Raw genomic sequence first — 23,956 nt, forward strand, 5'->3', positions numbered from 1 at the left:
AGCAATATCCTTTTCTTTAGTGGCACAGGTGTAGACTTATTTTGAAATATCCTCTAGGTGAAGTCTATTGACTTTCCTATTTGATTTATTCAAAGTTTATAACTTTGAGTTATATTAAGAACATACAACTACACATTTAATATAAAAGACATATCCATTCTTGGATTTGAAGTCTTTAATATCCCATATCCAGATTGCATCACTGTTACACCTCCAATTTAGTTAGATACCTCAATCTATGCAATATTGGATTTAGGGTGTATCTCAACTACCCAATTTATTATTTTTCAGTGATCCGATCCTGGATTGAAAATGTGCAATTAAACACAATTATTTAGATGCCTTGCAATCTCAACCAATGATATACTTTGGCTAGTATTTATATTTGAGATTTACATCTACAAAAGTTAGCTAGGCTTTTGTTATCATAACTAGTATAATCTCAATCTCACTCTATTGAGAATATACTATATTATCAGATGTTAAATCTTTCATATCAAATATACCAATCAGTATATCATTTATATTTTAAGGCATACAATGACTTACGCATCACGTTTATGTCATTGTCTCGGTAGTAGCTTTAATCCATTCAAGGACTTATAAGCTTGCACACTTGACTTTTCAACTGGAACAAATAACTCAGCACTTCAACTGAAAAAAGAACTCTTCTAGTTGTTCCATAATATTTTCCTCGTAGGAAATAATATGCACTATTGTTATAATAATATAAATGATTTTGGTTCTATCCTAAAGCTCTTAGGACTTGAAACCCCCACATTTATAAGTATTTCTTATCTGATGAGGTAACTTGTATCAAATATCATCTATGGACAATATCCCCTCACAACTTTGAGATAATCGTGAAATTTTATATATGATATATTTCTTATGGTTTTCTAACTCTTGAAATACCATATATTAAATATTTCACTTTATTTACCTTTCCAAGGTTCTATTTTCGTTTCTCAACAAGCATATATAACAGTCTCTATGTACTCATTTTATCTCTAGCATATTCTTATAATAATTTACCGAAATTACCGTGAGTTAATGCTAAAGATATTAATTATAATGGGCTCTAATTAATATTTGCTTTTACATCTTTTATATTTATAAATTGAGTTATTCATGTTTAGGTTCATGTTAAGTCAGTCATATTAACATGTTATAACCTTTCATGTGTTACACATCATATAACTCAATCATTTAAGCAAATAATTATCTTATTATTTAAGCTTTGGATACAATCACCACAGAGTAAGCACTCACTTCTCAGCTATCATTACTAGTTAAAAGTGAGTTCTTAACTATCATTACTAGCTTAAATTAAGTACACTCTTCTCATATCTCACTACTAGGTTATGATGAACACCCACTTTTAGCTATTACCGCTAGCTTGAAGTTAAGTTTGTTTAGCTATCAATTCTAGTAGTTCATAGCTTTAGTACACACTTATCTAAGTAGTCTACCTTAGTAGTAGAGTGATTTATTTTGAAAAATATTCTTCAAAAGTTACTACTTTACAAGTAGTATTATTCACTCCTACATGAGCAGATATGATGTATAGCTCAAATAGCTTATGGCTACTCATCACCCTCATGTTTTTTACTATCAAGTTGAGAGGTAGAACCAACTAATAGATTTTCCTCTTCTTTTTAGGTTCTGTGCACCTCATTGATCATTTTAGCTTATAGCAAAGCTAACTAGTTTGCAACTAAATAACATTTTAGCTTTTAGCTAAATTATACATTGGAGCTAACTAGCTTGATTTAGCTTGTCTCGGTGTACTTGCTTAGTGTATCCATAACATTTTCCATTAAACTCTTTCGAGTTATTGAAAAATCTTCTCTTATTTAGCCCATTTACAGCTATACGTGTCTTAAACACTAGTATAGATCTTTTTCCTTTGACTATCTGGAGAATTGACATAGTTGGACTAGTCAATTTTTGTTTGTTGTATTACACACACAAACCAATCATGAATTCATACAAATTCAATAATATCACATAATTAACTTAAGAAATAATAATAATTAAGAAAAGAATTTGCTTCCTTAAAGCTTTGTGGCTTATTCTTCAATAAACATGCTAGAAAATCAGGAATAAAAGATTTAGACGTTCTAGCCTTTTTACTACCTCTAAGCTCATCTTTATTTTCATTGTATGATTTATGCACAAGGAAATGATATGCAATACTGTTATGAGCATAACCTATCAAAGGTTTTAGGTGTGGGGATTGTGCCCTTGTAGCTCGCCTAGTGTGGTAGCCTGTTAGTGCCTCTTGCACCCGTCCACGACACACTCACTTACAAGGTTGTCACATTTTAGGTCTCACTTTAACTTTCTTAGAAGAAAGTACAACCTTAGTTAGACACCCCCACATTTTTAAGAATTTATAGGAAGGTTTTCGACTTTTTCATAATTCATATGGTGTCACATTCGTTTTCTTTAGAGGTATTTTATTGAGTAAAATAATTTGCAGCAAGCAGAACTTCCCTCCACAAATTCTGAGTTAAACCAGAACTTATCAATATAGCATTCATCATTTCTTCGTGAATGATACCATATTCTAAACAAATATCAGCACATGATGTTTTGTATTCACAAATTCTCAACCTCGCTTTTGTAATGTTTAAACCTTTCTAAGGTTTATCTTTGCTTCGTAGCAAATATACATAACAGTATTTTGTGCAACTATTGATAAAAGTAACGAAGTACCTTTTTTCACCTCTAGTTGGCACATGTTTAAGGTAATGTCATATACTTCGTAATATCATATTACAAAATTAAAATAATTCAACCAATATTGAATTATATATATATAAATAATTCAATAGTCTACTTATATAACATGCTTCAATTTCATATAATATTGAACACATCAATATTTAGCATATTACCATATAATAATGTATAAAACATTATTTTATTATATCTCAACTATTAGTATGATATCTACTTATTTATATCTTAAATAGAAGTATATAATAAAATCTATGCAAGGAATGAATCTGTCGTAAGATTGTTTGTAAAATATATATATGCTTCATGTAACATTAAGATATAACAAACTTTATACTAATATGTCATGAGATAATTAACAATATGTTAAGAAATCATTAATTAAATATGCAACTCTATATTTAATTAAATATGCAAAATAAATTAATGAAATAATAATATAAATAAAGAACCTGGACCGAGGCTAATATTGGATACTATGTCCTTAAGACAGATTCGCCCCGTTATGGTGCTAAGGGACTCAATGGCGTCTATCTTCCAGGATACATCGGTCTATATCCACCAGTAGCAGCACTACAAACTCGTGGATACGGCGAACCTCCTCCGTATAATACTCTCTCTGACTCAAAAATGTATTTATATACTATATAAATGCTGAATTGGATGTAATCTGAACCAAATGGTTCGAACCAATCTTAATATGGCTCGATGAAATTGGATTAGGGTCTAAGTGGCTCGAACCACTTAACCTATGGTTTGAACCCACTTGAGTTGGGTTCAAGTCTAGAGAGGGAGATAGAAGAAAATGAAAATGAATAACTTGCAAATGATCCAAAGAAGGGTATTTATAGAAACAGAAATGCCTTTTCAAATTGGGTGCGTCTCTTCATCATTGGACACAACCATTGCAATAGGTTGCAATGGTTCACATGGTGTCTATTCACCACCAGACACATCCATTCCAATAAGTTGCAATGATTCACATGGTGTCTGTTCACCAATAGACACATCCATTCCAATAGCTTGCAATGTGCCTTTTCGAGTGGGTGCAACCATGGGTTATGATGGTTCGGAAAAAGGTGTAACCCTTTGAAAAAAAGCTAAAAAGTGGTTTTTTAATTTAAAAGATGTTAACCCTTTAGAAAAACTAAAATATGGTTTTTTAATTTAAAAGGTGTAACCTTTTAGAAAAACTAAAAAGTAAATTTTTTAATTCAAAAAAAACCAACCACCCAAAAAACCCACCCATTTGTGAAACCCATTTAAATAAGCCCAGCCTAAAATTAGGCCCAATCCAAAACTCTAAAAAAAGAATAATCTGGACTTTACAATTAGGCCTAAGCCCAAGCCCAAATCCTAAACTCAGCTTATTTAAATTTCAATTTGTTTCAACATTTTTTTTTCATGTGGGACAAACACTTCCCACATTTTGCATACCCATTTAAGCTTATCAAAATACCACACTTTGGAGCTAATTTCTCATTCATTCAGAAATGGATTTCAGAAAGTAAATATACCACATTCATTTCCTTGCGGAAAGAAATGCGCTTGTCTAGAGATCCGTAAAAAATTATTAGCGGAATCTATTTCAAATCTCATCCAAAGTTTATGTTTTTAATGCCCCCGTTTCCAACAGTATGTATATGGATAGTGGTGGGGCTGTGGAGTGGTAGGTGTGATAGAATGGTGGTGGGCGGTGGTGGCGACTGGTGAGTGGTGGCCTGGTAGGTGGTGGTTGAGGTGGTGGCTATGATAGGGTATTTTGGTTAAAAAAATAAATAATTGTATTGGATAGATTGGTAATTGAATTTGTCAAAGAGCAATAATGTCAATTCATTTTGTATCAGAACCATTGGGGTGTCTTTGTTAACTTTATTAAACTAAAAAGGGTGTTATCGTTCAAAAATAACCCAATTTATATATAATTGTCATTATACTAAATATCAGGGAGTGTTGTGGTGATTAACTCAAAAATTTTGCAAGACTATTTGTTAGATTATACTATTCTATTATATATATATATATATATATATATATACATGGTACCTTATTTTATTATATACATGTGACTAAAATATTTTTTTTTTATGATATTTTACTTTAAACCGCTGAACTATATTTGTGCATGTGTATTTATAAGTTTGTGCGGGAAGAAGCAATTGTCTACAGCACACCAACCAACAGCATAGAAGGTACAACTTTTACAGTGACGCATTGTTTCTTTTATGACATGAAACTTTTCTTCGGATATGCATTTTGTTGGTTCTTTTACTCAATAGCGTACTGGCCGGATTTAATTACTGTATGTTTAGTTAATTATTTTATTATTATTATTTTTTTTCACAATTATTTTATTATAACTGTGTTTGTTTTACCATCTTGAAATGTGTCAATTTGAAAAAAAAAAAAAAAAAATCATTGATGAGATTTATATTTATGAATATGGAATAAATCATCATGGTTTTATAGTTAAATATAAAATTGATACTGAAATTACAACTTACTATGATTGGATACTCATGTGATGGTAGGATTTTTAATCTTATATTTACACATATTTCAGTTTTATTCAAAAGAAACTCCCATTTAAATTTATGTGACGAAAAACAAAATTAATATTGATAATGTTTTGTTCCCGCATTAGCAATATCAATTATGCTCCATTTTATGCATCTTGATTTAATTGAGTGGACATCAAGGGGGAGTATTATGTCACTTTGTTAGTGGTTATATAAACATTCCCTGAAGTGAATGTATCCTCTTTCCTTTATATGAACGTGGTAGTGGTCATGGTTATGACCATGATAGAAGCAACTATCATAATCAGGATAGTCATTATTTATCTCTGTCTCTCAGAAGAAAAACCACACTGTTTTAACAGAAGTGGAACGCAAAACTGAAGCAAAAAAGGAAAGATATTTGAGGATACCACTCGCATAATTAATCAGCATTGTGGTATTTATCCAGATGATATATGCTAAGTTTTAATTATATACGTTGTATATTATATTGTGACTACAAATGAAAGTAGCACTTACTACCGTTTCATGTTATTAGTATGTACTATAAAAACTCTTCTAGGTTATAGTAAATGCATTGCAATGCCATTTACTTAGGTGTATGTACATATGTGCAAAAAGACCACAATGCCCCTCAACGCAAATGTCCAAACCAGGAGAAGTTCCCAAATCCATAAATTGTCTCAACTTTCGAAAAAAATTCTAAAAATAATCTAGTAGCCTCTAAATTACTTAAAACAAATAAAAATGCTTCTCTAAAACCCTTGGCTCAAGAAATAACCTAAACGGCTCTTGAAGTCCACGCGGCACTCAAAACGAGGCACGAAAAATAAAAAAAATTCAAAAAAATCTAGAAAAATCCGCGACATTACAATTTTTCATTAACTTTATGGTCACAATTTTGTTTAGAAATGGTGACTAAAATCTAACTGTCTCTAAAATTAATTTTAGTTTTATTAAGGGTGCAATATAGGTTTGGCAACCCGAACCCAACTCGAGACTAGCCCAATTTTTTGTGGGCTTAGGCAATCATTTTTACAATTAAGGTTAGATTTGGGTTGAAAAATCTCAATCCAAATTTAATTAGGGTTTGACTAAACATCCTAACCTTTTTGTAAAGAACATTCCTAACTTTTTTGAACTAGCAAGATATGATTCACTGTTCTACGGGAGACTATATTTGTCCATTGACATGCATGAACATGTTTGAATTTCTACAATTTTATTTGATAACATCACAAACAGGGATGGAGGCAGCTAATAATGCCCCTCCACTTTCTTATAATAGCACAAAATATCATATATATCTTTTTTAATATCACAAAATGCACCCTTGAGTTTGTTATTAGCCTTTGTATGTATAGGTGCATATACAAACCAAAAATTGTGGTTGTGCCCCTCCTGAGCCCAAATCCTGGCTCCGTCCCTAATCACAAAACAGTACTCTTGGCCGATGAAGAGAAAAAGGAAAGAAACCTCATCCCTGTGAATGTATAAATAGACAAGGACAATCTTTATGTGAAGAAAGAGAACTTCAAAGACAATTAACACTTCACCACCTATCATTTAATCTTATTCTTTCTTTTTACAAAGTACTTAAAACCACCTGCAAATAGAACAATTCATACTCCCTCCCTCACACCATGCAGGGATGATCCCAACAAATATAATTTGTGGAAACGGAGCACCAGAAGGTTTTATTAATCATTCACGAGCAACTACAACTAATTGTTTTCCGACGTTACGGCCACTGAAAAGTCCTAGAAGAGCTGCAGGACCACTCTCAAGGCCTTCAACACTGTCTTCCGCGTATGTTATCTTCCCTTCTCTAATAAATGGCAAAACAGCATCCAAAAACTTAGAATATTGGGGATAGTAATCATAAACTCTAAATCCTTCTATACGAACTCGCTTGTAGATGATGTACATCAAGTTTTTCACTCCTACGGGTTTATCAAGATTGTATTCTGAGACCATTCCGCAGCCAGCAATCCTGCCATGGTCCCTCATGTTAAGGAGCACTGCGTCCAGCATCGTTCCACCAACATTTTCAAAGTAAATGTCAATGCCTTCAGGACAGTACCTAGCAACAGAATAATATAATAATCGCATTCAGTGTTTGAAGCACTTTTGCATAAAGAGACAAGAGATAAAATAACATTTCAATGTTTTTAAAATGATACTACAATTTTAAATTATTGAATAAAAAGATTTCCAGACATACAATTCAGTTGGTATTGCATAAACATTTGTGCAAATAATATACTACGTAGCATATACATATGATTTTGTTGTTCAACTATATAGACCGATCACAAATTTACTTAATTTCAAAAATTCTGTCCTCTTTCTTGGGGTGATTTATTTAATAGCACTTGCTTGGTTTCTTTTATTATACATGTTTCAAACCAAAATTCATAATATTACTAGTCAATTTTTATTCTAGAGTTCTATGTGACCATCTCAGAAAGGATCAGTACAATTTGAGAAATGATGAATCTCTCTGTCTTGTGTTTTTGTAAGTAATGACAATCTAATCTTTTAATGTTTTTATGGTGTTGACGATCGAATCTCATACAGAATGATGGATTAGCAAGAAGAATAGTATTTACAACACAAAAAAAAAAATGACGTACTAAGGCGTCTAACTCATGCCCTTGAGTTTTAAAGCTATATTTTGTACTTCACTATGAAAAATAAAGGTTCCGACCTTTTCAAAGCTGCATCCAAGTCATGCTCTTCTTTGTAATTGAATGCATCACCGAAACCAAATTTGTTCTTCAACAGATCAACCTTACTCAAAATAAAAGCGAAACTAACAGGTTAGAGATTGTTAAGAACAATTGAATCCTCTAACCACAATACTCGTGCCCAAAAAAAATAAATCCATAATGAATAAATTTAGTGAAGCTAAAACATCTACATTTGGATACTTCATTCCTTCTGAAATTTGTCAATCTAGTTTCTAGCAATTAAGTTTCCATCCACACAAATAGCTAGTATTTATTAGGCTGACTTCTGATTGATGGATTTCTATTTGGTCATTCAGAGTTGTAGCTAAGATTTGGATTTCATCAATATCCATGGATGGTTTAAGAGCTTTTTGGTGTATTTAAAATAAACAAGGTGAAGGAAGTTATTTAGAATTCGTCCCATGAAAGCATTCGTTGCACAGAGACAAGTTGGTAATTCTCCTACTACTACTACTATATCCTGTCTCCCATCTCTCCCAGTTTTACTCCAATAGTCAATATTTGTCAATTGAAACTCAAATTCTTATCATTTTAAATTAGTAGTTCAAACAAAACCTCAATATTTTCATTGAATGAGGGGCACATATTACGACAAAAATTTGAAGTCCATGAATTGTACAAAATTGTTCAATATCAGGATTATATGTGGTTTTGAAATTATTCAATGAAAAATGTCAAGAACCAATGGCAAAGACAATCAAGTAAGAAAGCGAATCATTGCAGGGAAATTGATTCAATCACAATTTCGAATGACAATACAACATACATGACAAGATGAGGATACCCATTGTTAATTAATGAAGACTGTCAAATATGTAACTGAAGCATCCACCAGAGAATGGCTAGTGAAAGAATGAAATGGTACATAGACAAGACTCACCTTTTCTTTACTTCCGGCACTTCCAACAACATGGCAGCCCATCAACTTTGCAAACTGCCCAACGAGCTGACCAACTGCACCAGATGCTGCAGAGACAAACACATATTCTCCTTTCTTAGGATTACAAATCTCATAAAAACCAAAATAAGCAGTCATTCCGGGCATACCTAATAAGAAACAAATGCACAAAAATTAGATGGGGCATTAGAAATATTAATGACAAAACTATGAGAAAGATGCATCTAATTCTAATACTATATAATACTACTGACATATTTGCGATTAACCAAAATTTTAGTACTCTGCTTCTAAAGTGGAACTTTGAGGGTTTGAGTCCCTATAAAGGGTAATTGTTGGTGCATGTGTGTAAGTTGGCTGGGTGTTATTTTATTTTCACACTTATTTTGTAACTCTAATTTTATAGGAGTATAGTGAGGCCGTGGAAAATCATTCTAAACTCTATTTCATTTTGCAGTACTTCATCATAGTGAAATCCCGATGACTTCGTGAGCCTAACTCAAGTTTTAAGTGAACCACATAAATCTGCATGTTCTTATTTGTGTGATTGTTTTCTTTTACGGTTCATTAATTTTTGCAACAAGAAGAAATTCCAAGGATTGTCATATAGGCATACACAATGGATTGCATGTATCCCCTTAAATGAGAGTTTATTTGGCATTATGTCAGACTATACAAATCATATTAGTTATATATCAGTTGCAAATATTTAAATTTTAATGGCAAAAGGCTACATACTTACCCAAAATTCCTGTATAGTATGAAAGAGGTACATCAGTATGTTCAATTTTGAAAAGGGAATCAGGTTCTGTAATGAGACTGTACTCTTCCCATCTAGTTGTTCCCCAAACGAAGTCACCCTTCTTGAAGTTTGGGTGTCCTGAATCCAAAACTTTTGCTACTCCTTCCCCAGTTAACACCTACATATTTTCACCATGAAGAGTCATATACACAAGTTTAAGACTTTAAGAACCTGCAGCATGTCAATCAGAGTGAACGTGCATGCGATGTGATTTATCCATTTGATATTTCCTTGCAAGATTGAATCAACCAATTTTGAACTCTAAAAAATTACGTATCTCTACCAAGCATGTACTAATGTATTCCAATCTTGTTACGACAAAGTGACAAACCCAAGCAACAATAACGACACACAACAAAAAATAAACATGCCACACACAAAGAACATAGAGATTTAGTGTGATTCGGCAAAGCCTACATCTACGGTAAAAATCCAGTGAAAATTTTCACTATGCAAAAATTTAGAGACTACAAGTTATAGCCACCAAACCCTAACTCTCAGTTTCATACTCTTTTTTGTGATTTTTAGTGTCTCTCAATATTTAAGATCCACGACTGATAAGTAAAAACAAGTCAAAACATTTATTGGGATTCAACGGAACATCGAGTCATAAACGGGTTGCAATGTGACGACACCAAATTCAAGCCACAACATTAAAGAGAAGAGTTTCTGGTACCTAAAGGCAACCTCACTCAACTCTGGTTTTTGGAGGAACCTGTTGAAGCTCAGAGAAATGGCTAGAAGTATCATTTATTTTAAGGTTGGCTGCGGAAAGGACACAAAGTTTTGGCTGGACTTTTGGCTTCCAAAGGGCCCAATTGTAAATCAGTTGGGATTAAATGACTTGGAAATTCTTCAACTGGACTCCTCAGCCACAGTTGATAGCCTAATTTCCAATGGACATTGGATGATCCCTATATCTCAAGCTTACCCTCAATTTTTTCAGTCTGTTAATTTCCTTTCTCAGCTGTACTCTTTACAATCTCCTTCAGAGCAAATGGATAGTATTCATTGGTTGCCTAGTTCCTCTGGAGCTTACTCATTCTACCAAACTATTGCTTACTTTGCCCCTCCTTCTCCATCCTTTATTTGGCACAAATTAATTTGGTTCAAACATCACATCCCTAAACATAGTTGCATTGTCTGGCTTGCTGTTAGAGGTAGACTGTATACATTGGATTCAAAGCCTTTGCTTCACAAGCATTATATTAACAAGTGTTATCTATGTATGGCTGAGAATGAATCAATGGATCATTTGTTCTTCAAATGTTGTTTCAGTTCACATGTTTGGATGGCTATACAAGAGGTTGCAAGATTCTATATTCTACCCAACTGCTAGAATGAGCTGATTAACTGGTGCTCAACTCATTGGTCTTCTGGAAGATTTTTAGTTCATAAAGTTTTGTTGTCTGTAGCAATCTACTATCTCTGGTTGGAGAGAAATAGAAGAGCATTAAGAAATGCATACTCCAGCCCTAATCACATCTTCTCACAAGTCAAATCTTGTGTTCGAGCTAAACTAGTAGCAATTAAGTTAAAAAACTGGGCAGAGCTAAGGGGGATTTCAGCTGAGGGTGATCTTCACAATTTGTTTGCACAGGCTTGTGGAGCAGCTTATGGGCACTCTTGGTTGATTACTTAAAGCTGAATCACTGGTTTTCAAGATTCTGGAAGGTACAAGAAGCTGTGATTGGAAGATAGCAGTGTCTCCCTTCTTTGTTCACAAGAAACAAGACTTGGTTTTTGCCATGTTTCAATGGTTGCTGTGTATTGTATAGGTCTTTTAACCTTTTGTTGTCTTTTTGTCTCTATTAATGGTCTTGGCCTTCATGTGATTTTGTTTTCCCCTCTTCTTTGAGGGCTTCATGTATCTATTTTATCTTCAATACAAGCTTACCTTTAACTATAAATAAAAAAAATAAATAAATAAAAAAAAAAAAAAAAACATTACATATTTCAAATAATTTATTAATGGTACATGAATTCACCTAATCAAAAAAAATGTGAAGCCTTAATATTTATTTTTATTTCAATTGGTTGAATTCTAATAACTTGTTAAATATGTTTAAAACTTGCTAAATTTGGGGGCAATTAAAACTATGTTTTTCAATATTATTGTAGATTGATACTAATTTTAAAAATTAAAGGTAAAGGTGTTGGAAAGGGAATAGAGATTCATGTGAATTGTTCTTTTTATGAATTGATATAGTCCTTGACCGTAATTTTTCTTAAATCGTAATCCTTATTTGCATATGTAAAATAGTTTGAGCTTTGATATTTCGTCTCCATTTTTGCCCGTAATCACCATCATCAGTATAAACCAAAATAACAAGCTTGAATTATTTTATTGGTTGACATGGTAGTATTTTAATAATAAAAAAAACACTCAAGACATTTGTAAGAAAGGACAATGTTGGACAAAGCTGGAAAAAAAGAAAAAATTCGTTAATAGAATTCTGAAGTGTGATGTTTGATAAAACTGGAAATTAAGTACTGAAAATTTTACAGACTGGATTTTAAGTGTAATTTTTTAAGTGGTATTTAAAAAATAAATATTTTTAAATTTTTATTGTTCATTATTAAGTGATAAGTGATGTCATTATCACTTAAAATTTTACTTCATTTTATTTTAAGTAATATTCAAATTACATTATCAAACATACTTGGTTAAATAAGAAAATTAGACGCAAAATTGAGTAATCAAATAACATTTTAATACTCAGTATATATATGTTAAAAGTAGGATTCTACTTTTAAAAGTAAAATAAATTAGCAGTTATTTCTTTAAAATTTAAAAATAGGAGTAACTTGTAATTTCTTCACTTTTTTTCTTTTTTTTTCAGTCATGTAAAGCATTTTTCATTTGTGCAACAAATTTAATTACAGACCATGCTATAATTCACCTTTCAAAAAAAGAAAAAGAAAAAGAAGAAAAAAGTCCATGCTGTACAACACAACAATGTTAACAAAAGCATTGTTTCTGCATTTATATGAAATAAAAACCCAAAACAGTCTCTGAGTAATCATATAATTAACACAGAAACACACATATATATAGAGAGAGAGAGAGAAAGAGAGAGAGAGACATACAGAACCAGGGGTGAAGGAAGGCAAGTCAAGGCCTTCGGTTTTTTGCATTAGAAGTCGCATTTTAGGGTCGCATGATAAGTACAGATTCTTCACCAAAACCCCATTAGAACCTTGTGGCACCTTCAAACATATGGTAGTATCAGTGCTTATATACATATCACTCTCTTTTGGGAAGCCACTTGTATACTCTTTCAATAACACCTGTTTGTTTCTCACTTCTTCTCTTTCCGCCATTGTGATTCAAACACACACACTCTCTCTCTCTATATATATGGGTGCGAATAATCAGTACATTCGATATTTATACATGAAATTAGTCTGGACGAGAATTGCTCTATTTATAGCAGATGATGCATTACTGTGGTTTTACTTTTACCCTTTTGATTTGTAGTTGTGTTAAAATAAAAAATAAAAAATAAAAAAGAGATAATTAGTTACGTGAAATGACGAGAGAACCCCTTTGGGGGGTGGAATCTGGACAGAACTGTTTGGGAGAGTATGTACTGAAATGTAAAAGAAAAAGTTCTTAAATGCTCATCACTCGCGTCACTCACAAGGTGGCTTGGTTCTTGATTTTTCTAGCACCCAAAACGACCACGTAACTTCACAAGTTCACTGCATGCATATACTTTAGCACTTACGTCACTTGCATTGTATTTGATTTGTTAATGATTTTTAGTACTTTGTTTGAAGAATGCATCATAAATTAATGTAACATTGCACTTTCGAAATAGTAGATGTTTTATTCTTATGTTAAAAATAAAAAAAAAGTAGTCAGAGTTGCATTCTTATGTTGACTAGATTTACTCTGAAGTTGGATTAGTTCATTGATAATAATTTTGAACACTGCATATTAGTAGACAAGATTAACTATTCTATATTCTTGACTGCCTGTCATTCGGGAGAGATGGTTGCTTAAGAACCTAAAATGTTCGTCCTAAAAAAAGTTGAATGTTTGGTGAATGATTTGATGATGCATTTAAAGAATAAAACTAAGTTTTAAAAATCTAACCTCTGTGTATAATTTTTGTATAGTCCATAAAAACCATATATATTCAAAAGTAGTTAGAAAAACGAAAAAAAACAAAAATGTAATATCAAAGTAAGACATGCATGACCTCAAGGATTTGGGTAGTTGAAAAAGAAAAGACTTAGGCCCTGCCTTGTAAAATACCAGCTCTCAAGAGGGATTCCTCCTCGGAGGGGGTGTGTGAGTACCTTTTTTTTTTTTTTTTTTTACCTTCCCATTGATGACAAAACAAGTTCTTAAATAGTAAACGACAGATCTCATTATTTCTTTCTACAAAGTACATAAATCCACCAGCAAGTAGAACAATCAATACTACCTCCCTCACCCAAATAGGGATGATCTAGGCAATATAATTTGAGGTGTGCTACATTGTATTCACACATAAAACTCAATGTGCATCAATGGGAAAAGGATGTTCTGAGAACCTATCTCTTTTTCATTTTTATTTTTTTTTTCATTTATCTTTCGGGTTCGAGTCTTGTTAGACCTGACGGAGTCAAGTGCTCGGGAATAGTTCCCGACACTTCTTTCATTTTATCCTTACGTATTTTACCTTCGCGTCATTACGGATTTATTTTGCACTTGTATACTTTTTACTTTTTGTTACTTGGGTGTATTTGTGCAATTATATTTTTTTGGCATTTCCATTTCGATGGTACTTGTGCAATTATTTTTTGAAGATATTTTCGTTTGGGGCAATGGTGCGATTACCTTTTTAGACATTTTCATGGAGGGATTGTTGTACAAATTATGAAAGTTAGTGTCATGTGTTGTGTTTTAATTGGGACAAGAGTTGGGGTTTGATTGGTTCCATGTGGATGGTTAGATTGTTGACAAATGGAAGGTGGAGATGGTTGTGTGTGTGTGAGGTAATCCTAGGATGTGTGTGTTTGATTTATATCATCTTCTTTTAGCCACCTTTTTCTCCTTATCTTATTCTTCTTCCTCTCGCCTTGCTTCCACCATTGTCGCTCAAGCTTTGAGCTTACTTTTCCATGCCTTCCACTCACCTTCTTAATTTGCCATAGGAGGGAGCGAGCTAGAATCGTCGGGGACACTAAAACCTTCAAATCCCTTGTCCCCATTTTCATTTCCAAGCATTGTGAGGTTGAGGTGAGTTAGGGTTAGTATTCTTGACTCACCATAAGAGGGTTTTACGTCGGGGACACCAAGACTTCAAAACCCTTGGTTTTGTTTTTGGTTCTGGACACTTTGAGTTTTGCGGGGCCAAGTTCGAATTTGGTTTCGGAGGCGGTCGTAGGAGGCTTTGTCGCTCCTCTCGTCTTCCTTGTCATCCCATCAAAGTTTCATCACATTTGGAGCGTTTCTGTTTTTTTGTCATTTGAGGTTTTCACCTCAAAGCGAGGTAGGGGTAGGAGAAACTAAAATGTTGGAGCCATAAATGGCAAAATGCCAACAACAACAATGATATCATATATATTAATATTTCTAATTGTCACTTGCTAAATGACAAATTGAATGGCTATTAATTTTTTGTATAAGTTACTAAAGTTATAAAACTTGTGTAATTTTATTTAGTTAAAATTATTATTTTTCTGAATCTTTCATGAAATATAATAATGATATATTTTTTCAATAGTAATATCAAAGTACTCAAAAGGTTTCTCCAAAATGACTTTCTGAATAATTAAACAATTGTCGAAGAAAAATTGATTCTTTAACTATGCTCTCTCTTTATCTCTTCATTTTTTATTTAAAAATTATCGTTTGCTTCTCTCTATATATTTGTTTTTCGTATTAATGTTTTTTTTTTTCTGTTTATTAAGGTTGCATTTTTTTTCATTTCTAAAATTTCTTGAGGTATATATATTATGAATAAAATTTAATTACATATTACAAGTTTGACCCCAGCCCTCAAACTAAAATTCCTAGCTCCGCCCCTGGTCACTACCGCAACACACTATTATTTTTTTTTACATATACACACATGTATAATATCTATAATATTAATTCAATAGAGAAAACAAAACAAAACAAAAAAATCACTAATGTTCTCTTATGTTCAATAAAAATGCATGAAGCATTTTTTTATCAAACTTTTTTCTTTGCGTATAAAATGGTATACTCACAAGAAAAATATCTAGAATTATATAATAATCTTTATTGGGCCGGGAGCCCTAAGCATATTGGGAAGGAAGATAAACTAAAGTATTGTAAGAGTGTCAATAACAACAATAATATCATATATATATATATATATATATATATATATATATATATATATATATACACACACCAATACTTTTAATTGTCACTTATTAAATAACAAATTTATAACTAGTTGTATAAGTTACTAAAATAATAATCTTGTTTAATTTAAATTTGAGAGATTTTGATTCGTTTAAAATCATTTACTTTTCTAATCTTTTATTTTTAGGTTTATCTTTCTCAAGTGGAATCAAATTATTCAATTTCTTTTTTACAAAAATTATATTTTTGTAAAACTAAAACAATTGATAAAAGAAAATTTGATTCTCTTTCTATTTGTCGGCCAACACATAGAACAATAGTAAAGTAAATTAATTTTTTGACTAGTTCCTTCCTGAAATAATTGGAAGTTGTTGTTTGTTCCGTCTGTTGTGTTGTTTTTTCCTCCTGTTCGTTTGCTTAGTTAAAATAAAAAAGAAAAAAAATATTTGTTTAGCATTTCATGAATATAGTATATCTTTAGATTTTAATTATGATGAAAAACATGAAAAGGCATGAACTTAATTAAATTTTAGAGTAACGCTATCAAGTGATTGTAGAACTTATACTCTGTTAAATAAAAGATCTAAACGACCAAAAAAATAAATAAATAAAATAAAAATAAAAATTCAATAAAGGCTTAAAAGCACATATTTTTATAATAATTAGTGGAAATAGAACCCAATAAGGGTCTTGGATTACAGTGCTTACAAGGGCAGGTTAAACCCAATAGATACCGCCACAGGCTCAAGTAAGAACCTACATATTTAGAACCAGAAGGCCCAAAATTTATGTTTTGTTTTTTTTTCTTCACTCTTCTTCTTTTTAACCTATATTTAGTAGTGAATCTTAGTTTCTCTTTTTCCACTACAAGCAGCTCTTTGGCACAATCAAACCAGAAATTGTTCCACCGGCATTAGCACACGACGACTCTGCCGGTTGATTCTTGAAGGTGAGCTTCACATCTTCCAATCTTATCCCATTGCACGGATACTTCTTACTACAGTCAAATTTCACAGCAACTTCAGTCGCCGATGTTCCATGAATGTCTTGATATGTGACGTCGCTAATTTTCACACCGGAGACCTAAAGAAATGAAAATTAAGAGCCAAAGAGACAACTAATTATTTTTCAAGAAGATATAAGCTTATACAAGCACATTATTTTTGTACATCGAGTATTTTTTTCTAATTTAAGCAGAAGGCCCAAACAGAATGGCCCTATAAGCCCAAAAAGCCATGATAAACAAACATTGATGTGTGCCTTTCTATTATTTTTAAGTTTCCAAAAATGCCCTTCAAAAATGTTACCTGGCCGGGGCAGTTCTTGTTGTCGGGGCAGTAATTCTGGGTGATAATGACGGGATTTTGGACATTTACCATAGTGGCATGTTGGAAAAGAACCCCTTTAACAAATCCAGTGCTTGGCCTACCCCAAGTCTTTATCCTGACACCATTGTCAGTACCGGTAAAAGTAACCGTTTTAACTGTCACATTCTGCACACCAGGCTCTTGAGAATCCTTGCCCAAACTTCCAATGCTGCACCAAACACCCAAATCCACATATATATTAGCACAATATTTATACATATAATCTATATAATTAAATAATATTAACACTGTTGACTCCTACACGAAACACTTATCACTCTTTTAAAAATTGCTCTCAATTAGTTGTTGTATTGATATTTATAGACCGAACATATATACCAATTATGTCTGGCATACTTAATATCTACTTAGTATTAAGACCCCCAAATAGAGTCCACTTGAAGACATTATGCAATTTCAGCCAACTTTCGGTATTCAACTCAAACTTTTAAAATTACACCAAATAATGATCTTTATATATATATCTAATAAATATATATTTATGTGTGTATATATACATATATCTACCTGATTCCATGACCAGGGCCGCAGGCGACGTTTTCAATCCACAAATTGGAGGTGCCGGGGCCAACTGAGACACAGTCATCGCCTGTGGCAATCCTAGAGTTCAAGATGGTAACACCAGACGATAATTGCACGTGGATGCCGTCAGTGTTGGGGCTGTTTCCGGCGGCCGAGACTTTCACTCCTTGCACCATCACATTGTGGCAGCCATGAATGACAATGTGGAACATTTGACTGTTAAGTGAAGTTAATCCACTCATCTCTATGTTGTTGGAATTGGTAAATCGCAGTGTCTGCACACAAAATAAAAACCCCAATTATATATATATATATATATATATTTGTTTCTATATGTATATAGATATGAAGAAGAATTAAAACATCAACGACACCATGCTTTGACCTTGGAAGCCCGAAATTATTGAACCACAATATATTAACCAAATAGCTAGTTGACCTTTTAAGCCCGAAATCAGTGGACCATGACAGATTGGTAATAATATAGTCCCTAACCGTAACCCCACTTCGCAGTAAAAACATTTATTTCAAACTTTTTTTTCCATAACTGTCAATGCTTGATTGACACTTCCCGTTTGGTAACCAAGAAAGAGGAGGAAAAAACGAAATAAAGCTACATCCATTTGGAAAAACAGTTTGTAACAGCCTAAAAGTCAAGCACCCACCTCGTGAAATGACAACACTACCCCCAAGCTAAGCGCGCTGCGCTGAGATATATAGCCTCTTTGTCTTCTCAACCTACTGCTCAGTTACATACTGTGTGTTTGTGTGTGTATATACCCTCTATACGAAACCGGGAAAGTATTCAGTACATCCCGTACCGAAAATGTAGTATTCCCCCACCAATTACCATCAAGGAAGCTATATGGTGAATGTATATATTCAATATTTTTAAGTAAAGGAAATATCCAAATTATCAAAAATCAAATTAATAAAAGGGTATTTTTGTAAGTTCAACATACCGTAGCTCCACTAGGACAACCATTGCCGGAGGCCTTACAAGACCACAAACCAGTGCCTTGGCCATCAAGGGTACCACCATGGATGGCAACACCACTGACTCGCTCGAAAAACAGCCAGTTACCGGCGCTCCCAATCACCCGGTAGTCCGACGGCGCCACAAGGGTTCCATCGATACGTATCAAGATGGCGCCATTCTTGCATGGTCCGGCGAACCGGGCACCATGAAGCAAGAACCGCCCCGGCGGCACGTAGATGGTAGCCGGGCTTGCCGAGCCACAAGCTGAAGCCCATGCACTCAAGAAGGCCTTGGTTGAGTCAGTCTTGCCATCAGATTTGGCTCCTAAACTCATCACATTGTATGTCATTTCATTTGCTGATGATTGGGTTAAGAAAATGAAAAGTGCTAGAGCAAAAGAACTCATGGGGTGCAACATTTTCATATGAAGGAGAGCCATATAGATATATGTATGTATAGAGAGAGAAGAGGAGTTAGAGGAGTTGATGGTGAGGAGTTGGAGCGGTTTGAGGACGGTATTTATAGTGTGGGATCTTAATGCATGTTTTGGATAGTAAAAACCAAAAGTAAGCAAGTCGCGCCGAAATTGGGAGGTATGTTGCTTGTACTCAATTTTCATTTTAGGTCTTCATTACTGAAATGTCCTTGCTTTGGAGCTGAAATTGCATTTATGAGTGTGTGTTTTTTCTCCTTGATTCTTCCCAATTATCTTCTGGTCTTGTTTGGTTTCTAGATTTAGTGTAGTCATTAGTGTAACAGAAAAGACTTGTCTTACTTTCCGAAAAAAAAAAAACGAAGACTTTTGTATTGTTTGGCTATACCACGAAAATAGGGAAAGAGAAATACAATTAATTTGATTTTAGAATAATGTTATTGTAAGAGTACTCTCGCAAAAAGTTTAAACAACTCCCACTTATAAGTCACACAATTCTTATTTTTAGGAATTTGGAAAAGATAATTAATTAAGAAAGAATCATTTGCAATAAAGGAACAAATTAAACTTTTTACGTTCTCTTCACGTTCTCTCTTTCTCTCTCTTGATTAACACCCTTAACAAATCTGTCTCTTTCTCTCTCTTAGTTAACCTTTAAAGAATTTGTCTCTTTCTCTCTCTTAGTTAACTATATGTCTTTCAGTCAAAGAGTCTCTCCACATGCATTCTATTTTTGGTTTCTCTCTCTCCATGCCATCAATTCGATTACCGAATATAGGTGAGACTTTGATTGAGTCATTTTCATTATTTCTTTGATGAAGAAATTACTATAGATATGAAGGAGGGGGAGGAATTGTGTTTTAATTGTCTTCTTTGGAAATTGCATGTTGTCTAAGAATGCTATCAACACTAATGGCTTGCATAATATCATGAGTAAGATTTGATTTGTTAACCAAGAGAGAGAAAGTGAGAACGTGGAGAGGAGAGAGAAAGAAGTTTGATTTGTTTCCTTATAGCAAATGATTTTTTCTTAATTAATTCTCTCTCCCAAATCCCTAAAAATAGGAATAGTGTCTTTATAGGCCGGAGCTCTTTAAACTTTTTGCGCATTACTCTTTTATTTTATATGTGGCTTTAATTATCTTTTCTTTTTCCTTATTCTCCAACCATTTATTTATTTATTTATAATGCTTAAATTAAGAAAATATAAATTGCTTATGTAGGAATTTTTTTATATAAATTGCTTTATTCTTTACTTTTCTTTAATCTTTGATTGATTGATGGATAGTGGATAGGATCTATTTTATTAATTAAAAATAAATTTTTAATAACTTTTTTCATTTTTGAAGGGTAATTCGAATTACTTTAATGATAATTAATAAACTTTATTGGATACTGCATGAACTAAATCTTTTTGAAAATTTAAATTCTTTGTTTAGATGGAAATAGCAAGAGAAAATATGGAAATGAATTTTTTTTCTTTTTTTAACATTTTACGAGTTTGGTTAGCAGGAAAATGAAAATTTTGAAAAAAATCACTTTCCAGAACTACCTAATTTTTACATAAAATTTTCTTTCAAAAAAAATTTTTTTTGATTTCTTAAGAAAATTTTGTAAACTTACAATATTGTCCTTTCTTTTATGATAATTTTACATTATTTTCTTTCAAATCATAAAATAATAATTTTACATTATTTTCTTGCAAAATCTTTATATTAATCAAATTGACGTTAAAAACTTAATTTTCCTGACTTTACTTTCTTTTACTTTGACTTTGTACCACTAGTTTTCGTCTAAACCAGCGGACCCTTATGTAACACTTGGCCCCTTATGGGTAATACATGCACTATTATATTTGTGATTTTGGATTACCAAAATGGAAAAGAAAAGAAGAGTAAAACTAGTTTGAAAGAGTAAAACTAGGTTTTAATATTATACACGCACTAACTCGTCCAACTCTAAACCTCTCACTTTAGAATTTGAAGTTGTTTCAATAATAGAGTAGCACTAGTTACAATATAATAACAAGGAAAAAAAAATAGAATATATATACTATTAATTAAAATCCTTCTCAATATCCCGTATAAGCGCTATTTCTCCCTCCACAAAAAAGATCAGATATTCGAGCATCCATAAATATACGGGTGTAAGTGTTTATATTAGTAATGATACATCTTCACGAAAAAGGGGAGTGGGGGTTTGGCCCAAGAGAAAATAAAAATAATAATAATTTATGATTTGAGAAGCACAAAATATGATTTTTAAAATAAAAAAATAAAAAAGAAAGAAATAAGAAACGTTTATCATTTCTGCCTGTTTCTTTTCACGCACCCAACAATTAAAAAAAATTACAATAAAACTCACCATTTTTCTCTCGATCTATTTTTATTTTTTTTTTAATCACCTAATTTTTATATCAAATATGAGATCACTTTGCTTTTCTTTTCTTTGCTTCCAACTCCAATAAAGTCCTAGCTAATAAATTCAAAAAGACATCAATATATGAATGAGCACACGTACGGCCGTTAAATATAATAATTATATATGCCTATGATTGCTTGAGATAGGAGAATTTCAAAAGTTAGTTAAATTCAAATATGTGGTAGACGACCGTTAACGTGACATAATAAAACTCAAAACATTCCCCCATTCCCTCTCCCTTTATCCTGGTGCATGTTATGTGTAATATATTATATATAATATATTTGTGTGTGTAACTGTGTATCTACATGTATATAAACACCCACCGAGACACATTATATATGTGTATGGGCCTTTTGTGTTGCTTTAAGCGCAAGATCAACGCCTCCATTCCCGCCGTTCTAGCCTATGGACTCCGCCTCCATGTTAACCACATTTTCCTTTTTATTTGCGTAAGTTACCAAAACATCTTTCACACGTGCACATATACACACATAATATAATATAATATAATATAATATAATGGCTTCAGATGACTTACATTGGTTTTCATTCTTTTTAAAATAGTGGAAATTCATTCGATTTTTGGGTTAATTACAATAACAACCTCTGAGGTTTGCCATAATGACAGTCATATATAAGTTTGGCATTTTTTTAACAATGACACCCCCTTATCAGAATTTTGATCAATTTTTATCCAAACAGGCCCTTAAATGATTTGAAAAGACAAAATTGCCCATCAGTATTTAATTGATTTTAATAACAAAATATCAGAATTTTTAAAAGACGCATTTGCCCTTCTATCAAGATCTCACCTAACCCTAAACAAATGGTGTGTCTATTCATTCCACACACTGTCTCTAACTTTTGGAATGAAGAAGAATTTATATTCTATCATTGATACAAATCGTGATCCGGAGATAACGCAGATGCTCGCCACCGACAGCACACTAGTCGAACAAATTCGAAGCTCGAAGCGTGTAATCCAACGCCTTGCTTAGACCATCACCGGCGGTGATTGTATTCCTGCCAAGAACCCCTTACTGAATGGCTCAAACAGATCATCTGCCTTCTGCGGCGGCGGTGCAATTCGAAGCTCGAAGCGTGTAATCCAACGCCTTGCTCAGGCCATCACCGGCGGCGATTGTATTCTTGCCAAGAACTCCTTGCTGAACGCCCAAACAGATTATCCGCCTTCTGCGGCGGCGGTGCCACTGTCGTCTCCGCTTCGGCATTCCGCCATATCACTTCTGCTGAACAGAGATTGGCATCTTCGTTGATGGCAATATTAAGCCCATATCTGATTTTGCATCATCTCATTCGTCAATGGAGTTCCAGTGGATATATATGGCCTTGTCAGTTCGACCCGAGAGGAGGCGGGCAATGGTGGCCCATTTGTTGCCAAATGGGGCGATGGTTTCCTTTAAAATTGGTTTGGAAAAAAAATTGTGATTAATTTGGGGATGTTTTGGGTAGTGTAGGAATGGATTGGATTGCAAATGTGTGTGTGTGTATAAAAGAAAGAGGTTGAAAAGAGGAAAGATGAGGCGGTGGTGATGGCGGCGATGGCTCTGTGGGTATGTGGTTGGTATGAAAAATGGGTAAATTGGTAATTTCAGTGTCCCATCATAAGTCAAAGGTTATTGAGGTCATTTTACCATGTCAAGGGATGTCTTTGTGAAGGGAGCAAACCTGAGGGGGTGTGATCGTTCAAAAGTGAGCCAATTTGTATATGATTGTCATCATAACAAATTTCAGGGGGTGTCATTGTAATTAACCCAAAATTTTTTGTGAAAAAAAAAAAAAAGGAAGAAGAAGAAGAAGAAGAAAAGAAGTTGAATCGATTTATGCGGACCCTCTCACAAGGTCACGGTGGGCTCAAGCCATGGTCTTGTGGCTTGTATAGTACGGTTCTTATAGAATTGTGTTTATTCATTTTTGTACTACAAAAGGGTATAAATTTTGAATTATTTTTTCGATCACATCTTTGTTGAAATTGTGAAATTTAAATTTATAGTGGTACTTTTTCACCACGTCAAAAATTCAAGTCCAAAAAAAAATAAAAAATAAATCTAGTATTAGATTAATTTCATACTTTGCTCGGACCATAATTTGATTAAATTATCATAAGATCGTACAAATTTGACCCATTTTTAATTCAAATT

The 23,956-nt window shown here is 33.0% G+C and overlaps 2 protein-coding genes across 3 annotated transcripts; both read right to left on the reverse strand.

Annotated features, from left to right (window-relative positions):
* Positions 1 to 6,968: 6,968 nt before the first annotated feature.
* On the reverse strand, positions 6,969 to 22,414 carry LOC132298804 (2-alkenal reductase (NADP(+)-dependent)-like). Of its 2 annotated transcripts, XM_059795159.1 has the most exons (6): positions 22,399 to 22,414; positions 12,808 to 13,028; positions 9,658 to 9,835; positions 8,898 to 9,064; positions 7,975 to 8,057; positions 6,969 to 7,347 (listed from the first exon to the last, which is right to left on the reverse strand). In XM_059795159.1, the coding sequence occupies exons 1-6, from the start codon at positions 22,412 to 22,414 to the stop codon at positions 6,969 to 6,971; spliced, it is 1,044 nt and encodes a 347-aa protein (XP_059651142.1). The 2 variants fall into 2 exon arrangements, with proteins under 2 accessions (XP_059651142.1, XP_059651143.1); XM_059795160.1 differs by lacking the exon at positions 22,399 to 22,414 and having other exon boundaries at positions 12,808 to 13,041.
* LOC132298803 (polygalacturonase-like) lies at positions 16,886 to 19,361 on the reverse strand. Its single transcript, XM_059795158.1, has 4 exons — positions 18,921 to 19,361; positions 17,944 to 18,233; positions 17,356 to 17,584; positions 16,886 to 17,131 (listed from the first exon to the last, which is right to left on the reverse strand). Exons 1-4 carry the CDS (start codon positions 19,359 to 19,361, stop codon positions 16,913 to 16,915), a joined length of 1,179 nt encoding a protein of 392 aa, XP_059651141.1. The 3' UTR covers positions 16,886 to 16,912.
* Positions 22,415 to 23,956: the final 1,542 nt, after the last annotated feature.

The sequence above is a fragment of the Cornus florida genome, unplaced genomic scaffold (genome assembly GCF_030987335.1).
Source record: "Cornus florida cultivar Cherokee Brave unplaced genomic scaffold, ASM3098733v1 CherokeeBrave_3.0.0_Hap2_Chr03, whole genome shotgun sequence".
In the NCBI taxonomy this organism is placed as follows: Eukaryota; Viridiplantae; Streptophyta; class Magnoliopsida; order Cornales; family Cornaceae; genus Cornus; species Cornus florida.

Excerpts from the sequence above, each read along its gene's own strand:
- LOC132298803 (XM_059795158.1), bottom strand. The coding sequence starts at position 19,361 with ATGAAAATGTTGCACCCCATGAGTTCTTTTGCTCTAGCACTTTTCATT. Across the intron at positions 18,234-18,920 it reads GTTGTCCTAGTGGAGCTACG|ACACTGCGATTTACCAATTC; the intron begins GTATGTTGAACT and ends TTTTGTGTGCAG. Across the intron at positions 17,585-17,943 it reads GGCCCTGGTCATGGAATCAG|CATTGGAAGTTTGGGCAAGG; the intron begins GTAGATATATGT and ends TGTTTGGTGCAG.
- LOC132298804 (XM_059795159.1), bottom strand. Across the intron at positions 9,065-9,657 it reads ATACTATACAGGAATTTTGG|GTATGCCCGGAATGACTGCT; the intron begins GTAAGTATGTAG and ends GTTTCTTATTAG. Across the intron at positions 8,058-8,897 it reads GTGCCGGAAGTAAAGAAAAG|GTTGATCTGTTGAAGAACAA; the intron begins GTGAGTCTTGTC and ends ATTTTGAGTAAG.